Source organism: Nanorana parkeri, unplaced genomic scaffold (genome assembly GCF_000935625.1).
Source record: "Nanorana parkeri isolate BGI_ZX_2015 unplaced genomic scaffold, ASM93562v1 scaffold2356, whole genome shotgun sequence".
In the NCBI taxonomy this organism is placed as follows: Eukaryota; Metazoa; Chordata; class Amphibia; order Anura; family Dicroglossidae; genus Nanorana; species Nanorana parkeri.
In genome coordinates this window covers 25573-51495 of record NW_017308624.1, presented here as the reverse complement: position 1 = coordinate 51495, position 25923 = coordinate 25573, and the positions used below count along the sequence as shown (strand labels likewise).

The window sequence follows — 25923 nt, the reverse complement described above, 5'->3', positions numbered from 1 at the left end:
TATATATATATATATATATTACACATACATACATACATACATACATACATACACACCAGGAGTAAGTATGGTCATAAAAGATGCAAGAAGGATAGGAGGCGATCCTCAGCCTCGGAATCCCTTCAGGATGTTTGGGCTAGTGGCCACAGGTCTCATCGACATAGACCGGACTTACCTTCTCTATTTAGGTCATCAAGGGATTGGAGTGTACCTGGCTCCTGTTGGGCATGCTCGGCACAGGCTCTACCAGGAAAGACAATGTGTCAACAGTGCCTACAGGACATAGCTAGATATAAGGAGTCAGGATATAAATTCTTATATAAAACAAGCGGTCCAGGAGAGTTTGCAAGAGTATCTTCCAGAGGGGCCCTCAACATCTCGAAGTACACCTCAGTCCAGACCTATCAGATCAATGGGGGTCTCAGATGAAGGGGAAGTTTTCTCTGATGGATCATCAGAGGCAGAGGAGCAGGATCTACACTCTTGACCTTGCCCTTATAGCGCCATTTATCTTGGCCATTAAAGAGGCCATCGATGGGAGTCCGCAGATCCACCTAAGAAGAGTCCTAAGTACTTCCCGGGTCTTAGAAAGGAGGGCTCTACTTTTCCTTTGATTCCGGAAATTAGAGATCTCGTGGAGGAAGAATGGCAACACCCGGACCAAAAATGTAATTTCCAGAACTGGTTTTCGAAATTGTACCCATTAAGTTCGGCTGATGCCGCACTGTGGGACACTCTGCCAGCGGTAGACGCAGAGCTCCAGCGATTGGCTCATGTCCCTTCCTCTGGATAATTCAGCAGCATTCAAGGACGCCATGGACTGCAGAATAGATGCAGACCTGAAGAGGATCTATGCGACTGCAGGTTGGGCCCTTCGGCCAGCATTGGCATTGACCTCACTTTCCAGGGCTTTTAAAGTGTGGATTACAAATGTGGAGACGGCTCTAAAATCTGGCCTCGACACTGCTCGCATTCTGGCGGCTCTGGAAAAGTAATCGTTGTCGGCAGATTTCCTAGCAGAGTCGTCAGTGGATTTAGTCCGCCTTTTCTCAAAATGAATGGCTCAATCTGTGACGGCTAAAAGAGCTTTGTGGCTAAGACACTGGATAGCAGATGCAGCCTCTAATGAAGTACTATGTTCGATACTGTACAACGGCAAAATGCTGTTTGGAAAAACACCCAAAAAGGCTATATAGAGGGTAACAGGGGGCAAATCAGGACTTTTGCCACAGGCTAATAGAGGGAGACAGCAATCCTTTCGCCCCAGTCAGGCGTCACAGAAACATTGGGATGCAAGATCATATAGGCCGGGCAGGCAATTCCCTAGGTCACAGTGGAAAGGTGCACAAAGCTCTCTGCTGCGAGACATCAAGTCGAAGGCTGGGCAATCGAGTAAGGCCACACCTAAGCAGTTCTGAAGGTGCGTCCACCCAAGTTCCTCAGGTGGGGGCAAGGTTGCTCCTTTTCCGAGATACCTGGGTGGCAGAGATAGCAGATTTGTGATCAAGAGAATCGTAAACCACGGGATATCGAGTAGAATTCAACGGGTCTCCTCCTCCACGGTTCGTTCAGACATCGGTGCCATTGAAGAGAGAATATTTATTCAAATACGTGAAGGCATTATTAAGCAAAAGAGCTATTGTTCCAGTTCCTGTAGAAGAAAGGTGTCACGGTTTCTACTCCACTGTTTTTCTGGTGACCAAGTCTTCAGGAGATTTCAGGCCAGTTTTAGACCTAAAGAGACTGAATGCCTATGTGAAGCAGAGTCGTTCAGGATGGAATCAGTTCAAACGATTACTTCCATTGTGGAAAGGGGAGAATGGACGGTTTCCATAGACTTGGAGGATGCGTATTTTCATGTACCGGTGGCACTCTGCCATCAGAGATTTTTCCGATTTGCAATAGCGGGGATGCATTTCCAGTTTAGAGCCCTGCCGTTTGGCCTTTCTTCAGCACCAAGGACTTTTTCAAAACTGGTGCTATCCATTATCGCTTTCCTTCACACGCAAGGGATAAAAATATTCCATTAGTTAGACGATATCTTAATCCTAGACAGCAGCTGACAATCCTTGTGCGTCCGTCTAGATCAAGTGATGAAAACATTGCTCGGCTTCGGATGGTTGATAAATTACAAGAAAAGCCAACTGGTACCTACGCAAAGGATGGAATATTTGGGTGTTGTCCTGGATTCGTTCCTTGCAAGATTTTTTCTTTCAGAGCGGCGCAGTAGCGAAATAGTAACTTGTGCTCGGAAGATTAGCAGTTTTTCGTCAATTTCAGCAAGGGACTGCATGGTTTTTCTGGGGATATTGATGTCATGCATCCTGATGGTGCCACGGGCAAGATGGCACATGCAGAATTTTCAAATTTGCTTCCTGCAGCTTTGGAATCATGTGGCATTAAGCCAACCGATTATTCTTCCTCCAGTCGTTCAGAAGGACTTGCTATGGTGGATGAAGTCTCTATTCCTATCAAGGGGAGTGTCTCTAGACCCGACAGTTTGGATCACACTTACCACAGACGCCAGCCTCCAAGGATGGGGAGCCCATTGCCTTGGACAGCAGGTTCAAGGGCGTTGGAAGGGCACGGTGGTTTGGCATTCTAACTGGATGGAATTGAAGGCGGCTTCCCTAGCCTTACAAGCCTTTCAGAAGTTGCTGCAGGGCAAACGGGTCAGATTGCTTATGGACAACAAATTGGCAGTGTCTTACATTCGCAGGCAGGGGGGAACGAGGAGTCTTCCTCTTCTTGAATTTTGTGAAAGGCACAACTTTTGTTTTAATGTACCAGAAATATATTTCACTGATTTTGGAGCAGGTGTGTATGTACCCTGAAGGGGTACTTTCTATGAAGTCAGGAATTCTCTGTTTGACCATGTCAGGGTGCAATGAAAGAATAAGGAAATTCATGTAGTAAAACCACATGAACACATAAAAATTATGATATTTGTAGCATCCAAAACAGACATGCTAACTGAATTAATTACCTCTTTAATGAAAACACAATAACGCGAAAGAAGTTGGAGGGTCAGTTTCCAGAAACGGTGAGCAAGTAAAGGTGTACAGGTTTCATCAGACCAGCATGTATTCAGACATGTCCACAGAATACTGGAAGCTTGAAGGCAAAATGTATCTCCATCTGTTAAATGATAAACAGATATAATAAGGTCTATAAAATATTTGGTAAACTAGCTTAAAAGTAAATCGGAGTTTGTCTGCCATGCTAAAAAAAACTGACTGAACCACTATAGTGTTTAAAAAAAAAAAAAAATGCTAATAAAAGGCATATCATTGATAGGGGCTGTTATTGAAAACCAAAAGGAGCACATTGGTAAGCTAGAAACTGCCTCTCGTGAAAAGCTCCATCAGTTTCAAGTTTTTTTGCAGGCACAGGTGCACTTTAAGATCTGTTATTGCTAATAATATCAGGGAGTTAAACTATGAAGAGGACACTAGATTTTGTAGGTCCAAAATACATCGGAGCCTTAACCAAATTTTTTTTTTTTTCAATAGGGTAGAGAAAAATTAAACCCAGTCAGGTTTTTTTTTTTACATCTGAATCTCATTTGGGAGTATTTCCTTCACTTCCTTTCCTGCAGACACAACAGAAAACATGACATTATTATACGGGAATTATATAGTGCCAACAGTTTGCACAGCACTTTACAAAATATGGGGTGACAGTACAGTTGCAATACAATTCCATTTACAAAGAATAGAGGGGTTCTCCAAACCGAGGCAGATCCCTTTAGTCACAACAAAAAGTGTCCCCTTAAAAAGATTTCACCTCTATTCCTGCACAGATGACAACTCCAAATTTTTTGATTTATTTACCTCACTTTCTATTCCAGTGAGAGTAGTTACCAGGACAATAAGAGAGTGAGTCTACCCCAGAAGCAAGAAAAACACAATAGAGCGGTTTACTCTTTAACCCTTTCGCTGCCAAGCCCTCCGGAACATTTTGCAACTCAGCTGGCCACGCCATTTTTGCAATTTTTCCCATTGATTTGATTTTCAAATGCAGCGTTGCTAGCGTTTGTAAAAGACCCCCCAAACCATATATTTTCTGAAAGCGCATGGCGTAACATAAGGAGCAAATTTTCCATGACTTCCCTAATAAACTGACTAGATGGTGATGTGTACAGAGATCTGCTCTTACCCAAATACATAAGGTCTGAAGTTCAATCTAAACTATTTTGACCATTTCCTGTGGCCCTAACATCTTAGAAAAAGTTTTTTTTCTTTGAAACAAACAAATCTTTACATAAGCAACTCATTCCCAGTTTGCCAAGCTTAGCATTTTATTCTATAGAAATGCCCTGGATGTATATTAATAGTTAAATAGATACAAATACATTATTTGTAATAAATAAAAAATACCTGAAACTTCTTGCAGGGGAGATACTAATGCCGACTCTAAACGTCCTGCTATTTCTTTAAACCTTGAAAGATTTAAAAAAAAAACACAAACTTAATTACTTCTATAAAAAGGCCAATGAGTTACATTAAGGGGTTCACTTATAAAAGTGTAAGGATGCCATTTGCACAACACTAGCGCCCCTAAAATGCTGGCAAATATAGTAAATTTCTATAATTAAAGCAGAACTCTGGGCAAAAGTGTTCTTAACCTATGCAGTGGGGCTACCCCTGCACTGCAAAAAAAAAGAGTTATACTCACCCAATCCTCTGAGCCGATTTGCTCTTAGACCAGTTCCTGGAGCCTCACTCCTCCTCTAAGGGTCCTTGAGCCTCCATGTTCTATACACAGTGTATAGGATGTGAGAACACAGCGGGACATACTATTGCTGCAGCAGAGGAGGAGACAGGCTTTGGGCACTGGAGTAGCAGCCAGCCACCTCCACAGATCAGAGGAGTATACGTTTTTTTAATCTTTAGCACCTAGGCAAAATAGAGTACTTAACCCTTGCAGTGTGGGCTGCTTTAAACTTCTATAAATAAACCCCTTGCTGTACACTCCTTATCATCACTACAGAAGATCACAAGATTCTTTGTATATTTTTAAATGTCATTACGTACATGTGAACTCTAGGCGAGTAAAAAAAAACAAAAATACACCAGTTAGTGCAATTTTATTATCATTTAGCATATTAAAATGTACTTTAAATGGCACATTATAAGCACCTAAATCGGTCTTACAAACTTTAGCACTCCTAAAGTGAAACAAATTGCTAACAGGAAAGGCTTTAATTGCAGAAGAGACTCTGTACTCTGTCTCAATTTAATTTTCTATTTTAAAAGAGAAATATCAGGGGGCTGTTTAGACCTCTAATATTTCCCCAAAGCCCCCACCCCACAGTAACCAAAAAATAAAAACAAAATAAATAAAAAAATAGTAAAAAAAAAATCCTTAAAGGCAGGGCACTGGGTGATGTCACATGCCTGTTGGGGGGCCACGTTTTTTTTTCTTGCCCTGGGCGCAAAAGGAGCTAGCTAGGGCTCTGCCCTACAGCTCTACAGATGGAAAGAGGCAGGACACCTCTTCCCGTGTGCAACGTTGGCCACATGAGCGCCGCACTGGAATGCAAGGCGGCAGACTCCCTACATTCAGGGGCAGGAGGGGGTGTGGGGTTGTATTGAAGTCAATGGCACTGTAGCCATGCCCCCTGCCCACAGTGCGATTGCCCGCACCCGGAACACAAGTACATTGGTGCCTGCATTCCGGTCCAGCGCGATCTGCAAAAATAGTGCTTGCAGCATTTTTGCAGATCGCACTGGACCGGAATGCAAGCACTAATGTGCCTGTGTTCTGGGTGCGTGCGATCGTACTACAGGTGAGCTAAAGCAGAGACAACGGCACTCCAAATTTGCAAAATACGTCTATTGTTGTGCATCGTGGTAAAAGACAACGAACGTTTCGGGGTCACAAAGGATCCCCTTCATCAGGTATAACATACGTGGTGAGGGGCGTGGCTGCAGTGCCGTTGACTTCAATGCACCGCCATGCCCCCTCCCGCCCCTGAATGCAGGTGTTTTTTCGTTGGTAGATCTCATTGAGCTTGTCATTTGAAAAGTAGATCTCCGGATGAAAAATTGAGGGCGCCCCTGCTGTACAAGATGATTTTATTTAGACACTCGCCTTACAGAGGTGATGGTCACAAGGAATTGTAGGTGACTGTAGAGATGAGAATGTCTCCAATGGGTACAAACAGCAATTTCAAAAGCACAGAGAATGATTTGGATCCCACAGAATCACAGGAATATAACAGGGGAAGCTACATTGGAGAACCCCTGTACAAAAGGTCTTTTATCTGAAACATGGTACAAATGGCATAAACCTGGCCCTCGATAAGCCAAATGCTGGTCAAGACCCAGCTGTAGATAAGAGAAGATTAATTCTACGGCTACATTTCCATGGTGGAAGCTCAACTCACACCAATTGAAGTATGCCTTCCATGTCCAATGATTGACCTTGCAGTAAGAAGCCTTCTTCGCTTTTACTAATATAGGAATCACAGATTCAGATATGCCCCTGTCCCTCTAAACCTGGGTTTTAACATCTACGCCATTAAAAGCCAGCGACCGTGGAATAGTAGGATGGTAAACCGGTCCTTGGAGCAAAAAGATCCTGACTAACTGATAGAGGGTTCGACAGTAATCTTACCAGGTTGGTGTACTACATCTGCAGAGTATACACTACTTTCACTAGCGGATTCCTGTCCCTGAAGCAAACCTGTCTCGGTTGTTGAACTTGGAGGCCAGGAGGTCCACATCTGGCATTCTCCACCTGCGATAGTTCCTGGAACACCTCTATATATAGGGATCACCCCCCTGGGTCCTGACACTGCTGGCTGAGAATGTTTGCCTGCCTATTGTCCACATCTGGTATATTTTTGGCAGACAAGGCTGGAATGTGAAGTTCTGTCTAGGACAGCATATGATCTACCTCCCTTGCCACGGTGAGATTTCTGGTTACTCCTTGATGGTTAACCACCGCTGTGGCCTTGTCCGACTCTGGATCGGCTGACTCTCCCCCAGGATGGTCTTTTATTATTATTATCTGTTATTTGTGATGCTGTTTATAGTTTCTAATGGCTGAATGTGGTCATCATGCCATTTATGGGGCTCTGTCCATAATGTTTGTCATATTTTCAAACACTGTCTATATTAGAATATGTGCCTACTCCGTCCTGTCTATGGATGCTCGTATTACCATCAGCAATTCTATTTTTTTGTTAAAACCAACAAAAATGTATTAAACAAAAGACAGGTAGGAAGGACTTCCCTGATTACACAGCTTGATACTTGAGCCACAAAGCCAGGTACAACCTGAAGACAAACAAAACGGTCTGTTCACAGACTGACTTCTCCCATGATAACAGAATGTTGCGTTGAAGGAGTCTAGGGTGAAACTGCACAAATGGGACTGCCTTGAAGACACAGGCTCTAGACTACTATCAGGCCCAGAACTCTCATGAAAAAGGAGGGCCTTGGTCAACTCTTGGACTGGAGAGCTTGAATCTAAGAGAGCTTGAAGTTTTTCCAAAATATAAATAAATGGTGTCGCACTAATCAAATCTATATTACTGAACGTGCCCAATTGTGTAACAATCTCTATTCAATGTAACTGTAAATAGATCAACAATACGACAATGAAGGTGGATCGATCTGAGCCAGTGTGGTTAACCCTGCCTGTGATCAAAAAGGGTATTACTTAGGCGATCTCTGTAGACGTCTGAGGAGAAGGTGAGAGACGAGGAGTGTCATTTTCATGGGTGAAGACACTGGTTCATCATGAGTTGTCAGCTGTCACTGTTTAGCAGTGGACTGTTTTATGAATAGAAAGAACCATGCAAGTTTCTTTGCTGTGATCACATTTATATGTTGCACTTGTACATAATTGTCGAGTAGAGACCGTTTTGAAGAAGCACAGGATTCTAGTTGATTTTCACAGTAGTTGGTTTATATAACCAATAGATAGATTCAAATGGTGTAGTATTGTTGATTATTTATTTACAGTTACATTGAATAGAGATAGTTATTCACACAATCGGGCACTTTCAGTAATATAGATTGATAAGTGCAACACCATTTATTTATATTTCGTTATAAATAATCTATTTGAGTGTTTCTGCTTTGAACACATATTGGAGTGGGATTATGCAATTTATTTTTATATGAGTTATTTGGGGAATATTGAACAGTACTAATGTACTAATTTATTAGATCAACACTTTTTAATTATACATTTTATGTTAAAAAACTTTATCTATTTTAGTGTTGCTGCTGTTCACATACACTTGGTGCAGGATTTTTTTTAAATTTAAAAATGTTGGCTTGAGCTGTGTCCAGGACTAGACCCAGATACTCCAAATAAGTTGGTTCAAGCAACGATTTCTAAGGTGCAGGATCCCGCTGAGCCACTGTTACGTCTTGACAGTCAGATATGCTGTCCCACACAGCCCATGCCAACTGTTCCCTCAACAAGAAGCCATCTAAGTATACCACAATGGGGGATTCCACAAGAGCACAGCAAAGCTAATACTAGGGGCTGGCACCTTGATGAGATCCCTGAGATGCAGACAAGAGGTCAAAGGAAAAAAGCAACAAACAGGCAGGGGCCCCACAGCAAAATGTAGGAAACATTAATGTTAAAGTTATTAATGTGCACAGAAAGCCTGAAATCTTCCAGGTGAAGGAAGGCGATGTCAGATTAGCTGGATGCCATGTTAAATTTCTGTGCTCAAAGGAAGACATTTGGCGCTTTGAGATCCAAGATGGTGAAAAAGTTGTAGTAAAACTCTTAAAACTAGGGTTGCACAGATACCAAGTACAGTACTCGGTAGAAGTACGAGTACATGTACCGATACTTTTGCACTCCAAGACTAGACTAGAGAAAAATTAAAAAATTAGGAGGCAGCTGTCATTTGTAAGGAACACACGGAGCTCCTAGGATTTGTACATCTGTTTTAATGTACGATTTTGTTTTTATAAATAAAGGGATGCACAGATACCAGTTTTGCGAGTACTGGTACTTGCCGAGTACGAGTACTGATACATTTTTGTTTATTGTCATGTGACAGTTTTTCTAAAACAATGCAGACTAATGATTTCAGGACAGTGGTGGAGCACCAGAGCCAGGTCCCAGCTGCAACCGCTGCAACCCTGGTAGTTCTCATGAAAATGCCAAGTATCTGCACTGGTACTCGAAAAGTATCTGTGCATCGCTACTTAAAACTATTCTTCCACATGAAAATGGGGCAATGGCAACTTGGTTCAGAAGAACTGAGAGGGCTTGATAGAGATCTGCTATTTTATACGGTAACACAGGAAGGTTGGAGGTGAGAAACCAAGGAGGAAGCATGGAGTGAAACTCCAATTTGTAGCCCTGGGAAACCAGCTCCTGCACCCAAGCGTCAGAGCTGGAAGATGTCCAAGTGTTTGCAAATTTTAACAAAAACTGGTGGAAGAACCGATCCCCTAGTTTCAGAGTTGTTTGCACTGTGTAAAAAAACAGCTGAAACACTCTCCTTTAATATGAAAGTAATTGCAGTAGACTGACTCCTCGGTGCAAACTAATCAGTCAAGGACTGGAGTAACTTAGAATCAAACAATCTCTGTAGTCAATTACTCAGAAGCTGCTAAAGCCAAAGTCACATGGAATCTGCAGAAGAGGGAGTGGAAGCTTCTTGTGGCCTTTGAGGTCAGAGGAGTTGTACGTTATGTGGCATTTGTATGATTGAAGTTATGTCTGCAAGATATTTTTGGGGTGAACGTGGATGTATGCTGACAAGAAAATTATTTTGGCACATTTTATATAACACCCCTAACAGTCTTTATTGTGACAAACTTCCTGACTAGTTGGGCCTGTGATTAGACTATATTCAAGGTGGTGAAGCAATTTTTGATTGTACACAATGGCAACAGCTGTAGACAGTTTTTTGTCAAAATAAACCTGTTTAGTTTACTGCCACTAGATATACACAGTGGATTATTTTAGTTGATGTAAGATCAAAGGGATCATCAGACCAGCCAATCTTCTTTGTTAGTGACTGGCAGTAAACTGTATATCAAGGAGAGATTAAAACTAGGACGAAGAGATTAACAAGGACAGTCATGAAGGGAAAGGCCTAGATATACAACGTATAGAGGCATGCACATGCATTGAAGACACAGAGACGCATATATAGATAGGATATACAGGTGTGCTCAAAAGTTTGCATAACCTTGGAGAATTGGTAATATATGTACCATTTTTAAAGAAAACATGTGAGCAGGAAAAACTTTATTTCTTATTAATCATAAAACAAAAAACATGGCAATAGAAAAATTACCTGTTCTAAAAGTCTGCATACACTTAGTTAATACTGTGCATTGCCCCCTTTAGTATCAATGACAGCATGCAGTGTTTTGTAATAGTTCTCTATGAACCCCCGAATTCTTGCAGGTTGTTGTATATTAAATCTTTATTCCATTTTAACATGTAACAATTAAAACAAATTAACAAACATTTCCAACACAACTTAAATACTCCATCTCTTCCATTCGTCCGCATTTAACATATCACCCTCTGTCATTTCACCCATACAATCCGTTTGTATCACCTTACTACCTTCAATATCCCTATATTCCCAAAGAGAGATCTTCACTATCCTCCAGTACTAGATCCATATGAGAGGTCCCCCTTAAAGTTCCTTAAAATTCCCCCCCTCTCCCTTTCCCCCCCTCGTTCCTACTCCCTGTGTGCTGTATTTTCTTATGCTCCCTTTTGAGGATGCTTTATATTTGTGTATATGAAGTTATAATTCCTATCCTAATATAGGTGTGATAGTTATGTGTATATATGTGTACGTATAAACACTATTGATTTATTTATCTAGTGCTCTATAAAGTGCTGTGTCGCGTTTCTTCTACATAAGAGTTGCTAAAGGTGCCTTATGTCCCTTACGTGACATCTTTGTGTCTGTGCAATTACATGTGACAAAATCCTAAGGAAACCCCCTATCTTTCCGTGTTTGCTCCTCCTCTAATCCCCTACTCTTCACTCCCCCCTCCCTTGGGTCTAGTCCTTCAACTCCCCTCCTGTTCTCGATTCTTCCCCTTCTGACTAACCCTCCTGGGACATCCCTATATTTCTCTGTTCTCAGAGGTTTAGGTAAAGTTTGCGTAAAATGCAGCATTTGCTGATGTCTCCACCAGTCTAGGGGATATGGCCCCATCTCCTTGCCACCTGTATTACAGATATGGTCTTTAGGGCGTTATCTCTCGCTTCTCTTCCTGGTATAAAGCCCACTTGATCTGTATTTATCCATGATGCAATAAAGGGGAGTAATATATATGCTAATATTTTTGCATAAATCTTGGTGTCTACATTCATGAGGGAAATTGGACGGTAACTTGCGCATAGACTTGGATCCTTTTCTGACTTCTCAATTACCGTTATATGTGCCTTCAGCGCTTCAGTGTGCATTTTGGAGTTTTCTCCTATTGAGTTTACATATTGGCAGAATGGTTGACCCAATACATCCTGGAACCTTTTATAATACAGTAAAGTGAATCCATCTGGGCCAGGACTTCTACCTGTCGGGGTTGAGGCCACTGCCCTTTTGAATTCCTCAGGTGTAATATCTGTTTCTAGCGCATTTAACATATCTCGTGGCGTTATTGGGAGTCTTGCCTGTTTCAGGTACGTTTTAATTTTTTCTATTTTTCCCATTTCCTCCGTGGGTTTACCCTGCTCGGGGGGCCCTTTCACCTGATATAATTCTTGATAGAAATCCCGAAATGTCTCCGCGATTTCAGTTGTGGAGTGTACTATAGCCCCTGTTTTAGTTTTGACTTTAGCTATGTACGTAATGGTTTGTTTAGTTTTAAGTGCCTTTGCCAGAAATTTGCTTGGTTTATTCCCCACCTCACAATATTGTCTTTGGGTTAAATTAAACGCCCGCTTAGTATCCACCTCCAGGATTCCTTTTAATAGTTCTCTCTTCAGGGTTCATTCCCTGAGAGCTCCGGGGTTTAGGGTTAATTTATGGGTCGTCTCCAACTGTTGAATTACTTCTAATAATGTTTGTGTTGAACTCCGTCTGCTGCTAGTGCAGCATCTCTCTCGTCCCGTCCACAGTGTCCGCGAACCGTTGGTTCCTGGGCCCATAGACGCCTAATCGCCCCCGAGGCTTTGGATGCGGCCGATTTGTGGGCTCTTCTCCCCCCCATGATTGGGTTTAGTCTCGGGCAGTCGGATCCGTATATTCCGGTATCAATTCATGCAATACGGCGTAGGGGGATTTTGTCGGAGCTGCAGCTACTCACGATCTGCCGCCGCCATCACAGACAGGCTCCACCCCCCTCGAATTCTTGCAGGTTGTATAGCTGCCCATTCGTCTTGGCAAAATGCCTCTTGGTCATGCAAAGTCTTTGGTCGTCTTGCATGAACCGCATGTTTGAGATCGCCCCAGAGTGGCTCGATGATATTAAAAGGAGAACTATGGGGTTAAGGCTTTTCCCCATAGTTCTCCTTAGGGTAACGGGAGGACACAAACTAGCGTCCTCCCGTCACCCTAGGGTCAGTATACCGCAAGCTGTAGCTCGCGGTATACCGAGACGCCGCAGTATACCGCGATCTGCTGCTCGCGGTATACGGAGGTGCCGCAGCTGAAGCGGATCCCAACAATTGTGTCGGGATCCGCCCAGCTGCGTGACTGACAGCTGGCTCTGCCTATCTAGAGGCAGAGCCAGCTGTACCCGCCCCCTCTCCGTCCGTTCCGCCAGTCAGCGCTGGCGGATCGGAGCGGGGAGGGGGAATCCAACCCCTCCCGTCACGGCAGAGAGCCGTGACTGGATCGAGAGGTGAGCGAACGCTGGTATGTGTTCGCTCACCTCCCGATCTACTGAGCCGACCTGTGACAGTCTCATTGTCACAGGTCGGCTAGAACTATGAGGTGAGCGAAAAGCACTCACCTCATAGTTCTCCTTTAAGGTCAGGAGGCTGATGGTCACTCCAGAACCTTCCCCTTTTTCTGCTGTAACCACTGGAGGGTCAACTTGGCCTTGTGCTTAGGGTCATTGTCATGCTGGAAAGTCTAAGAGCGTCCCATGTACAGCTTTCAGGTTGAAGAATACAAATTGTCTGCCAGCACTTTCTGATAACATGCTGCATTCATCTTGTCATTCATTTTCACAAGATACCCGTGCCTTCAGAGCTCACCCCCCAAAAAAAACACATGCTTCACAGTGGGGATGGTATTCTTGTCGCTTGTTGACCCCTCTCCAAATATAGCGCTTATGGTTGTAACTGCAATCTTTCTTGGTCTACACCTACCATGGTATCAAGAGATGCCCAAATCTTCCACTTACATACTTACAAAGTCAGGTTGAAAAAAAGACACATGTCCATTGAGATAAACCTATAGAGATATGAAAAAAATAAATAAAAGAAGAAGAAAAGCCTAAACAGAATGATATGCCCACAATTACCCACAGTTGATCCAGAGGAAGGCAAAAAAAAAAAAACACATAAAGCATGGTTCAATTTGCTTCAACAGGGGAAAAAAATTCCTTCCTAATCCCATAAGGCAATCGGATATTCCCTGGATCAACAATCTCTGATGCTTAATATACCTATAAGAACTCAATATCCAGTAATTCTGTGCATTTAGGAGTACATCCAGATTTTTTTTTTAAACAATTAACTGAGCTAGGTGTAACTAGCTCCTGGGGGAGTCTATTCCACATTTTCACAGCTCTAACAGTGAAGAATCCTTTCCGTATGCAAGGGTTAAACCCCTTTTCCTCCAGATGCAAAAAGTGTTCTTTGCAGTGACCTTAAAGTGAATAATTTGGCACCAAGCTCACTATATGGACCATTTATACATGGTGATCATGTCACCCCTTAATCGCTTCTTCTCCAGAGAGAACACATTCAGGTCAGTTAATCTTTCCTCATAGCTGAGCTCCTCCATGCCTCTTATGAGTTTGGTCGCCCTTCGCTGCACTTTCTCCAGTTCCACAACATCCTTTTTGTGAACTGGTGCCCAAAACTGAACTGCATATTCCAGCTGAGGCCTTACTAATGCTTTGTACAGGGGCAAGATTATGTCCATCTCTGGAATGGGCCTTAACAGAAAACGGAGGCTCATGCCCCCTAATGGCATACGCCTGAGAAATCGGGTTGCAAATCCAAAGAAAATGGTGGCCGACGACGCGGCCCAACCCTTCCGAGGACCATCCGCAACAACAAAGAATCCGATTCCCGGAAGGAAGCGGTAGCATCCAAATAAACACGGAGAGCGCGAACCACATCCAAACTGTGTAGCGCCCTCTCCTTCCTGTGAACAGGCTTCGGACACAAGGAAGGCAAGACAATGTCCTCATTGAGATGAAAAGCCGAAACCACCTTAGGCAAGAAGGACGGCCGAGGCCGCAGAACCACCCTGTCCCGATGCAGGACCAGCAACGGCGACGTGCAAGACAAGGCAATCTTTTGAGAGTCAGAAGCGGAATCTCCCGCAGAGGTTCGAAAGGGGATTCCTGCAAAACCGAAAAGTGCCAGGTTCAGATTGGTATGTGAAGGTAGGCATCTTTTAAGTCTACCGTACTCATTGGGGGATAGCAAGTTTCTCACCGTGTAGATTGATTCCATACGGAATCTTTTGTAGCGAACAACTTTGTTTAGCGGTTTCAAGTTTAAAAATCAGTCTAAATTTCCTTGAAGGCTTCCTTCTCAAGAACAGATGAGAACAACAACCCAGGCCTAGTTCGCTTTCTGGCACCGGGCAGATCACCCCCTGATCCAGAAGATCTTGTAACGCAAGGATCATCACTTGGGCTTTCTCTGGATTGCTTGAAAGCTGTGTGATGAAGAATCTTGCAGGGGCTGGTTTCAACAGCTCTATTCGGTAGCCCCACTGAATCAAGTCCAGAATAAAGCTGTTGTCCGTGACCTCTCGCCACTGAGGGAGGAACCCCGAGTCTTCCCCCCACCGAGGCTCGGCAATCATTGGGATTTAGCCTGGGGTTGGCTGGGGGAAAAGAGCAAACCGCTCTTTCCCTTCCCTTTTTTGAATGCCCACTTTTTACGTTGGTCACACTTTTTCCCCCTCTTACCCGATTGAGCCCGTTGACCCCAAAAAAACTTTCTGGGTTGCTTGTTCGAAAGGGAGAACCCTTTCGAACTCAGACTCTTTGTCTGCGGACCTGTTCAAGACGGCTTCCAGTTCCTGACCGAATAGTAATTCGCCTTTGAAGTGCAAACCAGTTTGTTCTTGGAAGCAAAGTCCCCCGACCAAGTCTTCAACCATAGGGCCCTAGGGAAGAGTTGATTAGGGCTGAGGTAAGAGCTGAAAACTTGATGGCCTCTACTGAAGCGTCTGCTATGTAGGCAACCGCCTTGGAGAGGACCTGAAAGGATTTGGTGACATGCTATGTATCGGCACCGGACTCCAACAGGGAGTGAAGCTGAGCTAGCCAAACGTCGAGCGTCCTGGCAATGCAAGTAGTTGCCAATGCCGGTTTAAACCCCACTGCTGCTGCCGCCTCCCAGGCCTTTTTAAGCAGAGAGTCTACTTTTTTGTCCATGGGTTCCTTCAGGGCTCTCAGGTCTTCAAAAAACAGGTCTGACTTTTTAGAGATTTTGGAAAGGGAGGCATGCAGCTTGGGACATTTCTCCCAGATCCCACAAACTTCCTCGCTAAAAGGAAATCTCCATTTAAGGCGAGGGGAAAAATGGAGCTTCCTCTCTGGGTCAGCCCATTCTGTGAAAATGACGTCCTTCATGAACTGGTGGAGCGGGAAAGTTCTCCCCTTTTTTGACTGAAGGCCTTTATAGAGCCTATCATGCACAGAAAAATGTACTTGAAAGCTTTAAGCTCCCCTTCTTCCACAGACTCTGCCTCCTCAGAGTCAGAGAGGAGGAATCTGCCGATTTGACAGTCTAGTCTGGCACAACTCTGAGTAAATTCGGGGGTGGGGGGGGCCTGGAAGGGGGGGACCCGAAGTTGAAGGACCGGCCTGATCTTTAAGAACAGAGTGGAAAGATTGGAAAGTGGCCACTATTTCCTCCCTCATGTTGTCAAGTAGCCCCTTGAATGTTCCCGTAGATTCCTCTGCCACAAGCTTCCCCAAACACGTCTGACAACATGGATTCTTACGAGTAGCAGGTAATTTGGTGCTACAAAAGGCACATTTCTTGTATCCAGGGTGAGAGCCAGTTGGTGTAGCTAAGGACTTCTCAGGGCTTTTGGCCTGCCACAACAAGACACACAGAGTGTCATAAGTGTAACCAAGTAAGCATGTAGGTTGAGGAATGGGGGGGGGCACCCAAGTGAAATCTGGGCCCCATAAAAAAAAGGTACCCTTGCCCCTAGCTGGGACCCCATCAATAAGGGTACAGAGTAGGAAAAAGTGCCAAGCACTTGCGTACCGTAGAACCGGTTGCAGAGGGATCCCCGAGATCGGTAGGTGCAGCGGTGTCAGGAACGCAGGCTGTTCCGGACTCTGAGGCCAGCGCAGGGACGGCCCAGTCATCGGCGTCTAGTTGCCGTTCCGCAGCGCTCCTCCTCTCCTCTCACAGGCAGTGTGACGCGACGGACGAGGCCCGGCGGCGTCCCGTTGCTAGGAGACGCTCGGGTCGGGTCTCGTCTCCGGCTCCGCCCCCAACAATTGCCTCTGCCTATTTAAACTGAGGCTGAACACTTGCTCGACGTTCTAGCAAAATAGTACGTCGAGCAAGCTATTAGGAACCCTCATCTTGAGCAGAGACCCTGTGACCAGCCTCTGGAACCATTGATCCACCTGACCAGCCTCTGGAACCATTGATCCAGCGATCCAGCCTCCAGCTACCCCCAGCACCAAGGAACAGTTACACTTCCCCTGACTGGACTCTCACCAAACAGCAAGTATATCACTGCCATACTATATGCAGGGGAAGTGTTGGTACTGCCACCTTGTGGGGAAGTCTCATATTGCATCCTCTCTGCTCTTCTGCTATCTGCTTCATTATTACTGCTTAGCCATAGTTGGTGTCACCTGCATGTAACTCATATTGGGCTTAGTGAAGATAACTGGCTCTCTACTCAAACACTGCTGCACCATATACCCTGGACTGTTAATTCCTCAACCATATGAGATATGCTAGTTCGGTCCTTAGTGAAGTAACTAAGGCATCGAACTACAATTCACAACACGGCCCCAATGCTATATAATTGAGGGTGTGACTATACAACACAAATCCAACTCAATGCTCCCAGGATAAATGGTGTATGATGTGTAAGGGGTTCCGACTGCACTCACTGAATTAAAGTGTTACCGTGAACCTCCCTCCTGAACCATTTCCACTTACCTCCGCAGCTGAGATCCAACACTTGCCACCGGGCTCGCAGGAATCGTTACAAGCGGTTGTTGCCGAGTCTGCTGGCATGGTCGCTGACCAGTCTGAAGCTCCGCGCTCTGCCCTCGCTCCCCCCTTGCCGGTGTGCTGCAATGTCCACTGCCAGGTAGCCACCTTCTGCCTCTCTGGGTGCGGATTATAGCGTGGCAGAACGGAGGATTTCCGGTTATTGGCCGGACCGGAAGTGCGTCATCGCATCGGACGTCACTTCCTGTGTCACAATCTTCCGGCCCGCTGTCCTGCCCTCTGTCTCCCTCGAGTCGTGCTAGTGGGCACATCTCTGTCCCTGGTGCAGGATTCTCCAGCGTCATTGCACAAGGTAACTCCGCCTCCCAGCTGTACCCTTGGTGGGCTCTGACCGCGCTGCAGCATCGACTCCGGCCGCAGCAGGTAAGGAGGATATGTGGGGGAGAAAGAGCAGTAGCCGGGCGCACTGCCTTCATGCCGCGGGAAGGGACCTCTCGCCCATTGTTCTGGGACAGAGCCCAGCCTCCCCGCGGCGGCCGAGGTGAGCAACATAAGGGTCATTGGGGGATCGCTCCAGGATACATCCGTACCTTACCCCTGCCCATGTCGGGCGCAGACCGTCCAGAGTCCCTCCGTTTAGGCAGGTGTTTCCCCAAGGAAGGCAGCAATCGCAGGCTGGTTGGGGAAAAAGCCGCTGAGTCGACACGGCGAGAGGATGGTTGCCGCTCTTAAGAGGGAAACCTCAAGGCCAATTTTACCCGAAGGCAGGACCGGATGGGGACTGCCCCAGGGTGCTGCTCCAGTATCCCCATGCCTGCTGGCCCCACAGAAGGGGATACCTTGCACAGTAGGCCCCTGCAACTTGCACGCAGGCCTGTACAGAAAAAGACAAACATGACGGTGCTCCTGTTAGGCCGAGGAAATACAAATAACTGAGGCATGCTAGTCCTAAGCGCCTTTTTATTTGGTGTGTATGATGGGTTTCCTGTTTCAGGTGGGAGGAGACTCTCTCTCAGATGCTGTCCTGGAAGATTACTTGGGAAAAATCTAATTTAATATTTTTAGGTATTGAAGCCAGTAAAGCACTGCAACTGTGATAAGTGGATTGCAGGTTTAATGCTCTGGCTCCTGTATATTTCCCATCCCGTCCCTGTCTGTACCAAAGTATGGACATTCAACAACATGGGCCGGTGGAAGAATGAATTGACTACAGTTGCGTTGACATCAATGCACTTGTACTCCATTGAGAACTACAAGTCCCTTGGCCACAGTGGCTGATAGGTCTAGCAGTTTCTCCATTCACAGATCCTGTCAAAGGATATGTGAATTGATGGCATGGCTGTGTGGGTAAAGCCACAAACATTTTCAAAAAAAGTCTCTGGGGAGGAGAACCCTGTGATTCAGGTAAGGGAGGGACTGAAGAGGTTGCTATGTGAGCATGTTTTATGTTACACCCAGAATATGGGTGTAACATGGTCAGAAAGCTAAACTTTTAAGTCTCATGAACAGAATAGAAAATGATGAACTGGATTATGGATGGGATTTACTTGACCTGCCAATGATAGTGGTTCAAAGGACAGTGTGTGTGGGTTTGAATTAAAAATGAATGTTCCCGTGTAGGTGGGGGGTCCTTCCATATCCACCTACACATTATCTATGTTCCCTTCCCCTATCCCAGCGGTTCTCAACCTTTCCAGTGCCGTGACCCTGTGATAAAAGTGCCCAAGTTGTGGTGACCCCCAACAGTAAAATTATTTTCGTTGCTCCTTCATCGCTGTAATTTTGCTACCGTTAGGAATCGAAATATAAATATCTGATATGCAGGATGTATTTTCATTCTTACAAATTCAACATAATTAAAGCGTCGTAATTAATCCCAAAAACAATATGTAATAAATATTGTGTAAGATTCATTTCTAATTAACATATAAGTTACAAATGAATAAAATGTTTACGACTTACCTTTACTTTGTATTCATTGTGTATTTAACCGTATTCAATTGAATAATCATGTGAAAACAAAGTAACAACGGTAACAGTCTTAATGTAATAACAGTAAACTACATTGCTACAAAATTGTTGCAAAAACACGCATCAAAAAACTAAGCTTACTAAAGCGTCAGTGCGAAGGCTGAGGTTGCTTCTTTCTCACCAAATCAGAAATTCTCGGGGCAGTCTTTGCAAGAGCACAGCGAAGATCATCTTCTGCAACAAGTCTACTTCTATATTTAGACTTGATAACCAACAAGCTTGAAAAGCTTGTTGGTTATCAAGATATGTTGTTGGAAATGGAAGAAGGCGCAACACAATCTCGAACAGAACAGGATATGACCGCAAAAACTTGATCCAGAATTTATTAACTGACATCGAAGAGAAATCATTTTTTGCTACATCGCTGGTAATGAGTTCAATTAACTCCTCTTGTGCTTTCATAGGCCTGGTTCACACCTGAAGTTTTGTATATGCGCGTACAACACGCGTTTTCCCCGGCGTTTTTGTACATTAGAAACGCGCGACGCACACGCGTTTTTTAGCATTTGGAGCGACAACAGAGGTGTCCAATGAAAGAATTCCGGTCTTTCCGCACGCGTCCAATGAAAAAGACTTCCTGAGACGCAGCATTTCCTTTTCCTGTATGCAAAAGACCGTGTGGTGTGTGTGTGCAGTGTCTTTTGTATAGGAGAGTTGCGATTTGTGATTGATTTTTCAGTGATTATGGAGCTAGGCAAACGGAGACGGACTGCAGCAGTCGTTGCAGAGGTGCGGTTGTTCCGATTGAGCAGAAGGAGAGATAGCAGGCGGTTCTGGGTCCATCCAGTCATAGCGAACCGTGAAGAAAGAGGCCAGTTTTGGGCCATGTATGAGACACTCCGTGGACATGAGAAGTTCTTCACCTACACCCACATGTCCATAAATAGGTTAGTACATAAACAATTGTTAGTGCTTATTGTTGTTCTGTCCCATGTAAGTGGCATCATCGATTTTAATGGAATATATGTATATGTTGTTCATGTATTTATATTGCTAATTGCTAGTATTGACCACAAACCTTTATATATATATTACAGTTTTGATGAGCTGCTCGGATTGTTGGCTGTCCAGTTGGAGCGTCAGGACACCTTCATGCGAGACAGCATTCCACCACCGGAAAGATTAATTATTACTTTGCGGTAAGTTCACTACATCACTCCTTTGTAGAATTGTAGACCAATTAAATATTGGCGTAAAGAAGCATAAATAGAGTTAGATATGATTAAATGTGTGCTCTGTGATTTTCAGCGGGTCTAGGTATGAAATTATTTATGTGTACTAATTTATAAATATAAATTAGTGCATATCAAATCACCAATTTCATATATACACTCACATGGCGAATTTGTCATGCAGCGAGCTGGGAACTACAATAAGGTGAGCAATATGCAAGCTGACAGAACTGTTTTGCTAAAACGCAGCATGATGAGAATCAGTTTACGCTGCCAAACCAGTGCAAGAGCAAGGTAGGAACAGGGCACATGTAGTGGAAAAACAAGAACAGCTATTTTCAGATCTGTGATATACACCGGTTTGCGGAACTACAAATAACAGATGAACGCTGATCTGTGGCAATACTGTCATTACCCCCCTCCTTAAATAAATTATAAGCTGTCTTCAAGTGTTATTTAATTGTAATTGTATATTAATGCTCTGTGTGTTGTGCCTTTTGCTGTAGTGCCCTGTGCGTTGTGCTGTTCTAACCTAGGTGTCTTTGTGATATGCATGCTGACGTATGTTATGTGTGAACCTCCTCCATATGTTTAACACAACCTTTTATATAACCAAATCCTAAACATAGTTTAAAACTTCATCTTAAACCCTAAAAAAAAAAAAACACACAACCTCATTGAAAATTGTCCTAAAATTTTACTATAAATAAAAACCATCAGACAAAGGCATAAAACATTTCTCCTGCTCAACCGGGTAGGAGAAGAAACTGAAAACGGTGCCTATAATCAAACATGGAAATACGGAATTTTCAAGGCCAAATTTATAAATTTTGGTAATTTGGGAGCGCACAGTTAGGCTTGTACATCTGCATGTCCTCCCTCATTCCACGTGTGGAATAGCCAACTGGTTGTTGTGTGTTGGAGCTATGTGCCAGGCTGGTGGAGGGATAAACATATGGGGAATGTGGGCGTGGGTGCCATGTTTCTGGGTGGTGCTGATGCTGCATGGGTGTGTGTGGGTATGCTTGTGAGGCGTGCGTGTGCATGTGTTGGACATGTTGAGGTGGTTGTCGAATGGGTGGGGCAGGTATGGGTGCAGTGGCATGTGGTGTAGAGTCATCCGGGAAAAGTTCGGAGTCAAGGACTCTGTTGAGTGTTTCCGTACTGCCGTCTGTCTTCGTAAAGGCACCATTTTCAGTTTGGCCTCCAAGCTGAGCAGGTAATGAGCCTCGCCTGACAGCGTGGGGACAGGATGAGCCATGGAGTCCAGGACATCAGTCTGTCCTCCACCCTTTCCATTCTCTGGCGTCGTGGCCTGAGCACGCTACGCCTGCGTACAATGATCCTGGATGTTGGGGCAGAGGTGGTGTGCTGCTTGGTGGGGGTGGGCTCAGTGGTCCTGGGGATAAGGAAGGCTCAGTAGGTGATGTGGCCGATTCCACCTGCTCCTCTTCAGTCCTGTCAGTTTCCCAGCTACTCTCGGTGCTGTAAAGAGTTATAAACAATACATAAGTATTTGCTATATATTATTCTATGCATGTAAATTGACGTGACTTACCTTCGCATTTCAAGACATGGAATCAGAAATGCCAGCTGCTCCGCATGAATGTAGCGGTATGGGGGACACTGGCAGCCGAGCCACTACAGTGCTCCCGTTGCTTTCTACGGTGTCACGTAAAGGCGTCCTTCATGCTCTTCCACTTTGTTTTTAGGATATTGACTGTGGAAACAAAATGTAAACATGAACTAATTAAATTCTTGCTTTTATCATTCATTAGGTATTTAGCGACTGGACAGTCGTTGGCTAATCTGCATTTCGCTTTCATGATCGGGAAATCGACTGCGAGCGTCGTGATCAAGGAAACATGCATTGCAATATGGGAGGTCCTGCATGATGTAGTAATGGCGAAACCCACCAAAGAGGAGTGGCTTCAGATATCTGGATTGTTTGCCACATCCTGCAATTTCCCTAACTGCATTGGAGCCATAGATGGCAAACATATCCGGATTGTCAAACCAATTGGCAGTGGCAGCTGTTTTTTTAAAATAAAAAAAAACAAATTGGTTCTATTTGCGGTAGCAGATTCCAATTACTGCTTCCGCTATATTGATGTTGGATCATACGGCAGCAGCTCGGATTCTGCGTTATTTGCACATTCCCAATTCGGACTGAGGTTGAGACGCGGGGATCTTGACCTCCCGGGGAACACCGCGCTGCCTGGTACTGCTCAATCTGCATACTCTCCAATAAATGGCGCTTCCTGCACTCGCCAATAAATCTCAAAATTGAAAATGCCATCTCTGCGGTAAGGGCAGCTTGTGCCCTTCACAATTTTGTGCGTTGCAGAGATGGGTTTAATTTTGACGATTCATTGGCGCATTGCATGGAGAGTAGCCATTGCAGCGCCAGCCGTGGTACAACGAATGGTGGCAGCATTCGTGACGGATTTGCTGCATACTTCATGTCACCTGAGGGGGAGGTGTCATTGCAGATGCAAGCGATTCAGTCTTGATTCCCCTCCAAAAATTAACAATTATTTTCCCTTGATCCGATACCAATAAATTATATTTGAATTGAAAACAGACTTGAGTATTGTTTTTCATAAATAGCTGCACGCAAGTCACATGCAAACACTTCACGCAAGTCAAATGTAAGCAATGCATGCACTTCACATTAACACACTTCATGCACGCATGTTACATGTAAAGACTGCACGCATCTGACATTAAAACACTGCACGCCTGTCACATAAAAGCACTGCACGCCTGTCACATAAAAGCACTGCACGCCTGCCACATTAAAACACTGCACGCATGCCACATTAAAACACTGCACGCATGCCACATTAAAACACTGCACGCATGCCACATTAAAACACTGCACGCATGCCACATTAAAACACTGCACGCATGCCACATAAAAATACTGCACTCATGACAAAAACACTGCACGCATGACAAAAACACTGCATGCATGTCACATTAAAATACTGCACGCACGGGACATAGAAATACTGCACGCTTGTGACATAAAAACACTGCACGCATGTCACATTAAAATACTGCACGCATGGGACATAAAAACACTGCACGCATGTCACATTAAAATACTGCACGCATGTCACATTAAAATACTGCACGCCTGTCACATAACAGCACTGCACGCAAGTCACATGAAAACAATGCGCACATGTCAGTACACACTGCATGCATTCTGCATGAAAACATAGCAGACATGCACGCATGTTACACGGAAATACTGAACACAAGTCATATGCAAACAATGCACGCATGACGCATTACAACAGTGCATGCATTCTGCAAGAAAATATTCAACACATAAAAACATTGCTGACATGTACCTTTTGCTTCTTTAACTTGTTTGGAGAAGGTTTCCCAATCAGGCCACGTTGCATCTCCAATCTCTTGCCAGGCATGTTGCCCGATTCTCTGATTCTTGTAATTGGCATGTCTCATGTCATAGAGACATGGTCTCGCCTGCACCAGCCGTATGAATGCCTCAGAATCCAGCAGGCCACATGCACTGGAATCCTCCATCTTGTTCAACTTCTTCACCCAACAACTGTGTCTGCAAGATGGGAGTTGTCTGTAGCCATGTTTGGAACGCGCGTTCTATGCGCGATTTCTGCTACCAAAAACACGCAAACACATTTAAGCCCGTTCCCGTCGAAGTCTATGGGCGCGAACGCGCTACAAAACGGCCCAATACGCCGCAAAGAAGCTCCTGTACCTTTTCCGGCGTAGGCCGTTTTGTACCGTGTTCGGAAGGGCGGAAATACGGCAAGGTGTGAACCAGACCCATTGAATACAATGGGATTTAGATGTTTGAGCGTTTTGTAGAGCGTTCGTCGAGCGTTGAACGCGCTACAAAACGTTCAGGTGTGAACCAGGCCTTAGGAACATCTTTGACTGTGAATGGACTTCTAGCAAGTGCAAACGGGGTGTCAGGTAAATTTGTAAAGTGTGATGAAATTTCGTTCACAAGCATTTGCAAGTGTTCTTTGACAGAAATTATCATAGCAATCCTTTTATCAAGTTCAACGTCATTTTCCTGAAAGAAAGCAGATAAGTTGGGCAACATGTAAATTCTATTTTCGTCAATTTTTTGTTGCCAAAGTTGAAGTTTGATTTGGAATGATCGGATCTTTTCAGACAAATCGAGGCATGTTGCATTTGGTCCTTGAAGTGATAAATTTAACTCGAAGATTGCAAAGATGTCAACCAAGTAAGCTATTTTCTGCAGTTCATTTTCATCACTGAAAAGTGCTTCGAACTGCGGTTTTGCTTTCGCATTAAAAAACGTTTTTAGTTCATCACGAAGATCAAAAAACACGTTTTAAAACTTTTCCTCTCGACAACCATCTCACATCAGTGTGAAATAGCAGAACATTATTGGACGCATCCAACTCATTACAAAGTTTTGAAAACAATCGACTGTTTAAAGCACTCGCTTTTACAAAATTGATGACAAAATTGTTTTTAAAATACTGGGCATCCTTGCCGGCAAAGCTTGGATGCTTGCTATCAAAATTACGTTTGTTTGTTGGGCTTCATAGATTCGGCCGATAGAACTTCATTACAAATAACGCATTGTGGTTTCTCAATTCCTGCTGCAACTATTGAAGTAAAACCATACTTTAAAAAATCGTCGCTATATTGTCTTTTATCGTTCTTCTCTCCATGTTCCATTATCACGGGCCCGCTAATGAAAATATTATATTAGAATAGCTTCAATAGAATGGACTGTAAAACGTTTGTTTATGCTTTAATTAGAACCGGATGTGATTTCAATCATGTCATGAAGTGCGTATGTCCCAGCAACGGCGGTATGTAACAAAGCGTACGCTGTATGGTGTACCGTAATATAAACAAATAAAAATAGTAATGTTACAGAATCGAAACGTTTGAAATCATTATGATTAAATTGTCTGCCAACATCGAATTATAAATATAGCTATGGCAAGAAACTACTAACTACCAGTGGAAAAAAATGTGTACAATTACAAGTTTTAAAGATTAGAATAGACAAAAAAAAACAAAAATTTATGATGGTTTTAGGCGACCCCTGGCAAATCGTCATTCGACCCCCAGGTTGAGAATCGCTGCACTGTCACGTTCATTTAGTATTTATTTTACTTGTAAATCCCTATTTGTAAATAAACCAAAACCTTATTGTAAAGAACCAGTTGTCCAAAACAGATTACATACACTAATATATAACTACATAAAGTATAAAACTGTCAATTGCTTAGATATCTATAGATAGATAGATAGATAGATATCTATAGATAGATAGATATCTATCTATAGATAGATGGATATCTATAGATATATATCTAGATATATATCTATATATATCTAGATATATATCTAGATATATATATCTAGA

At 43.9% G+C, this 25923-nt stretch overlaps 1 protein-coding gene across 1 annotated transcript in view; it reads right to left on the bottom strand.

The window, feature by feature from the left end:
* Positions 1-25923, bottom strand: part of COG2 (component of oligomeric golgi complex 2) — a gene marked incomplete at its 5' end in the record, with an annotated part of 124154 nt that overhangs the window by 76100 nt on the left and 22131 nt on the right. Inside the window, 2 exons of the mRNA XM_018573383.1 lie at positions 2987-3138; positions 4380-4441. Of these exons, the coding sequence (XP_018428885.1) occupies positions 2987-3138; positions 4380-4441 (214 nt within the window). The remainder of the gene's footprint in view (positions 1-2986; positions 3139-4379; positions 4442-25923) is intronic.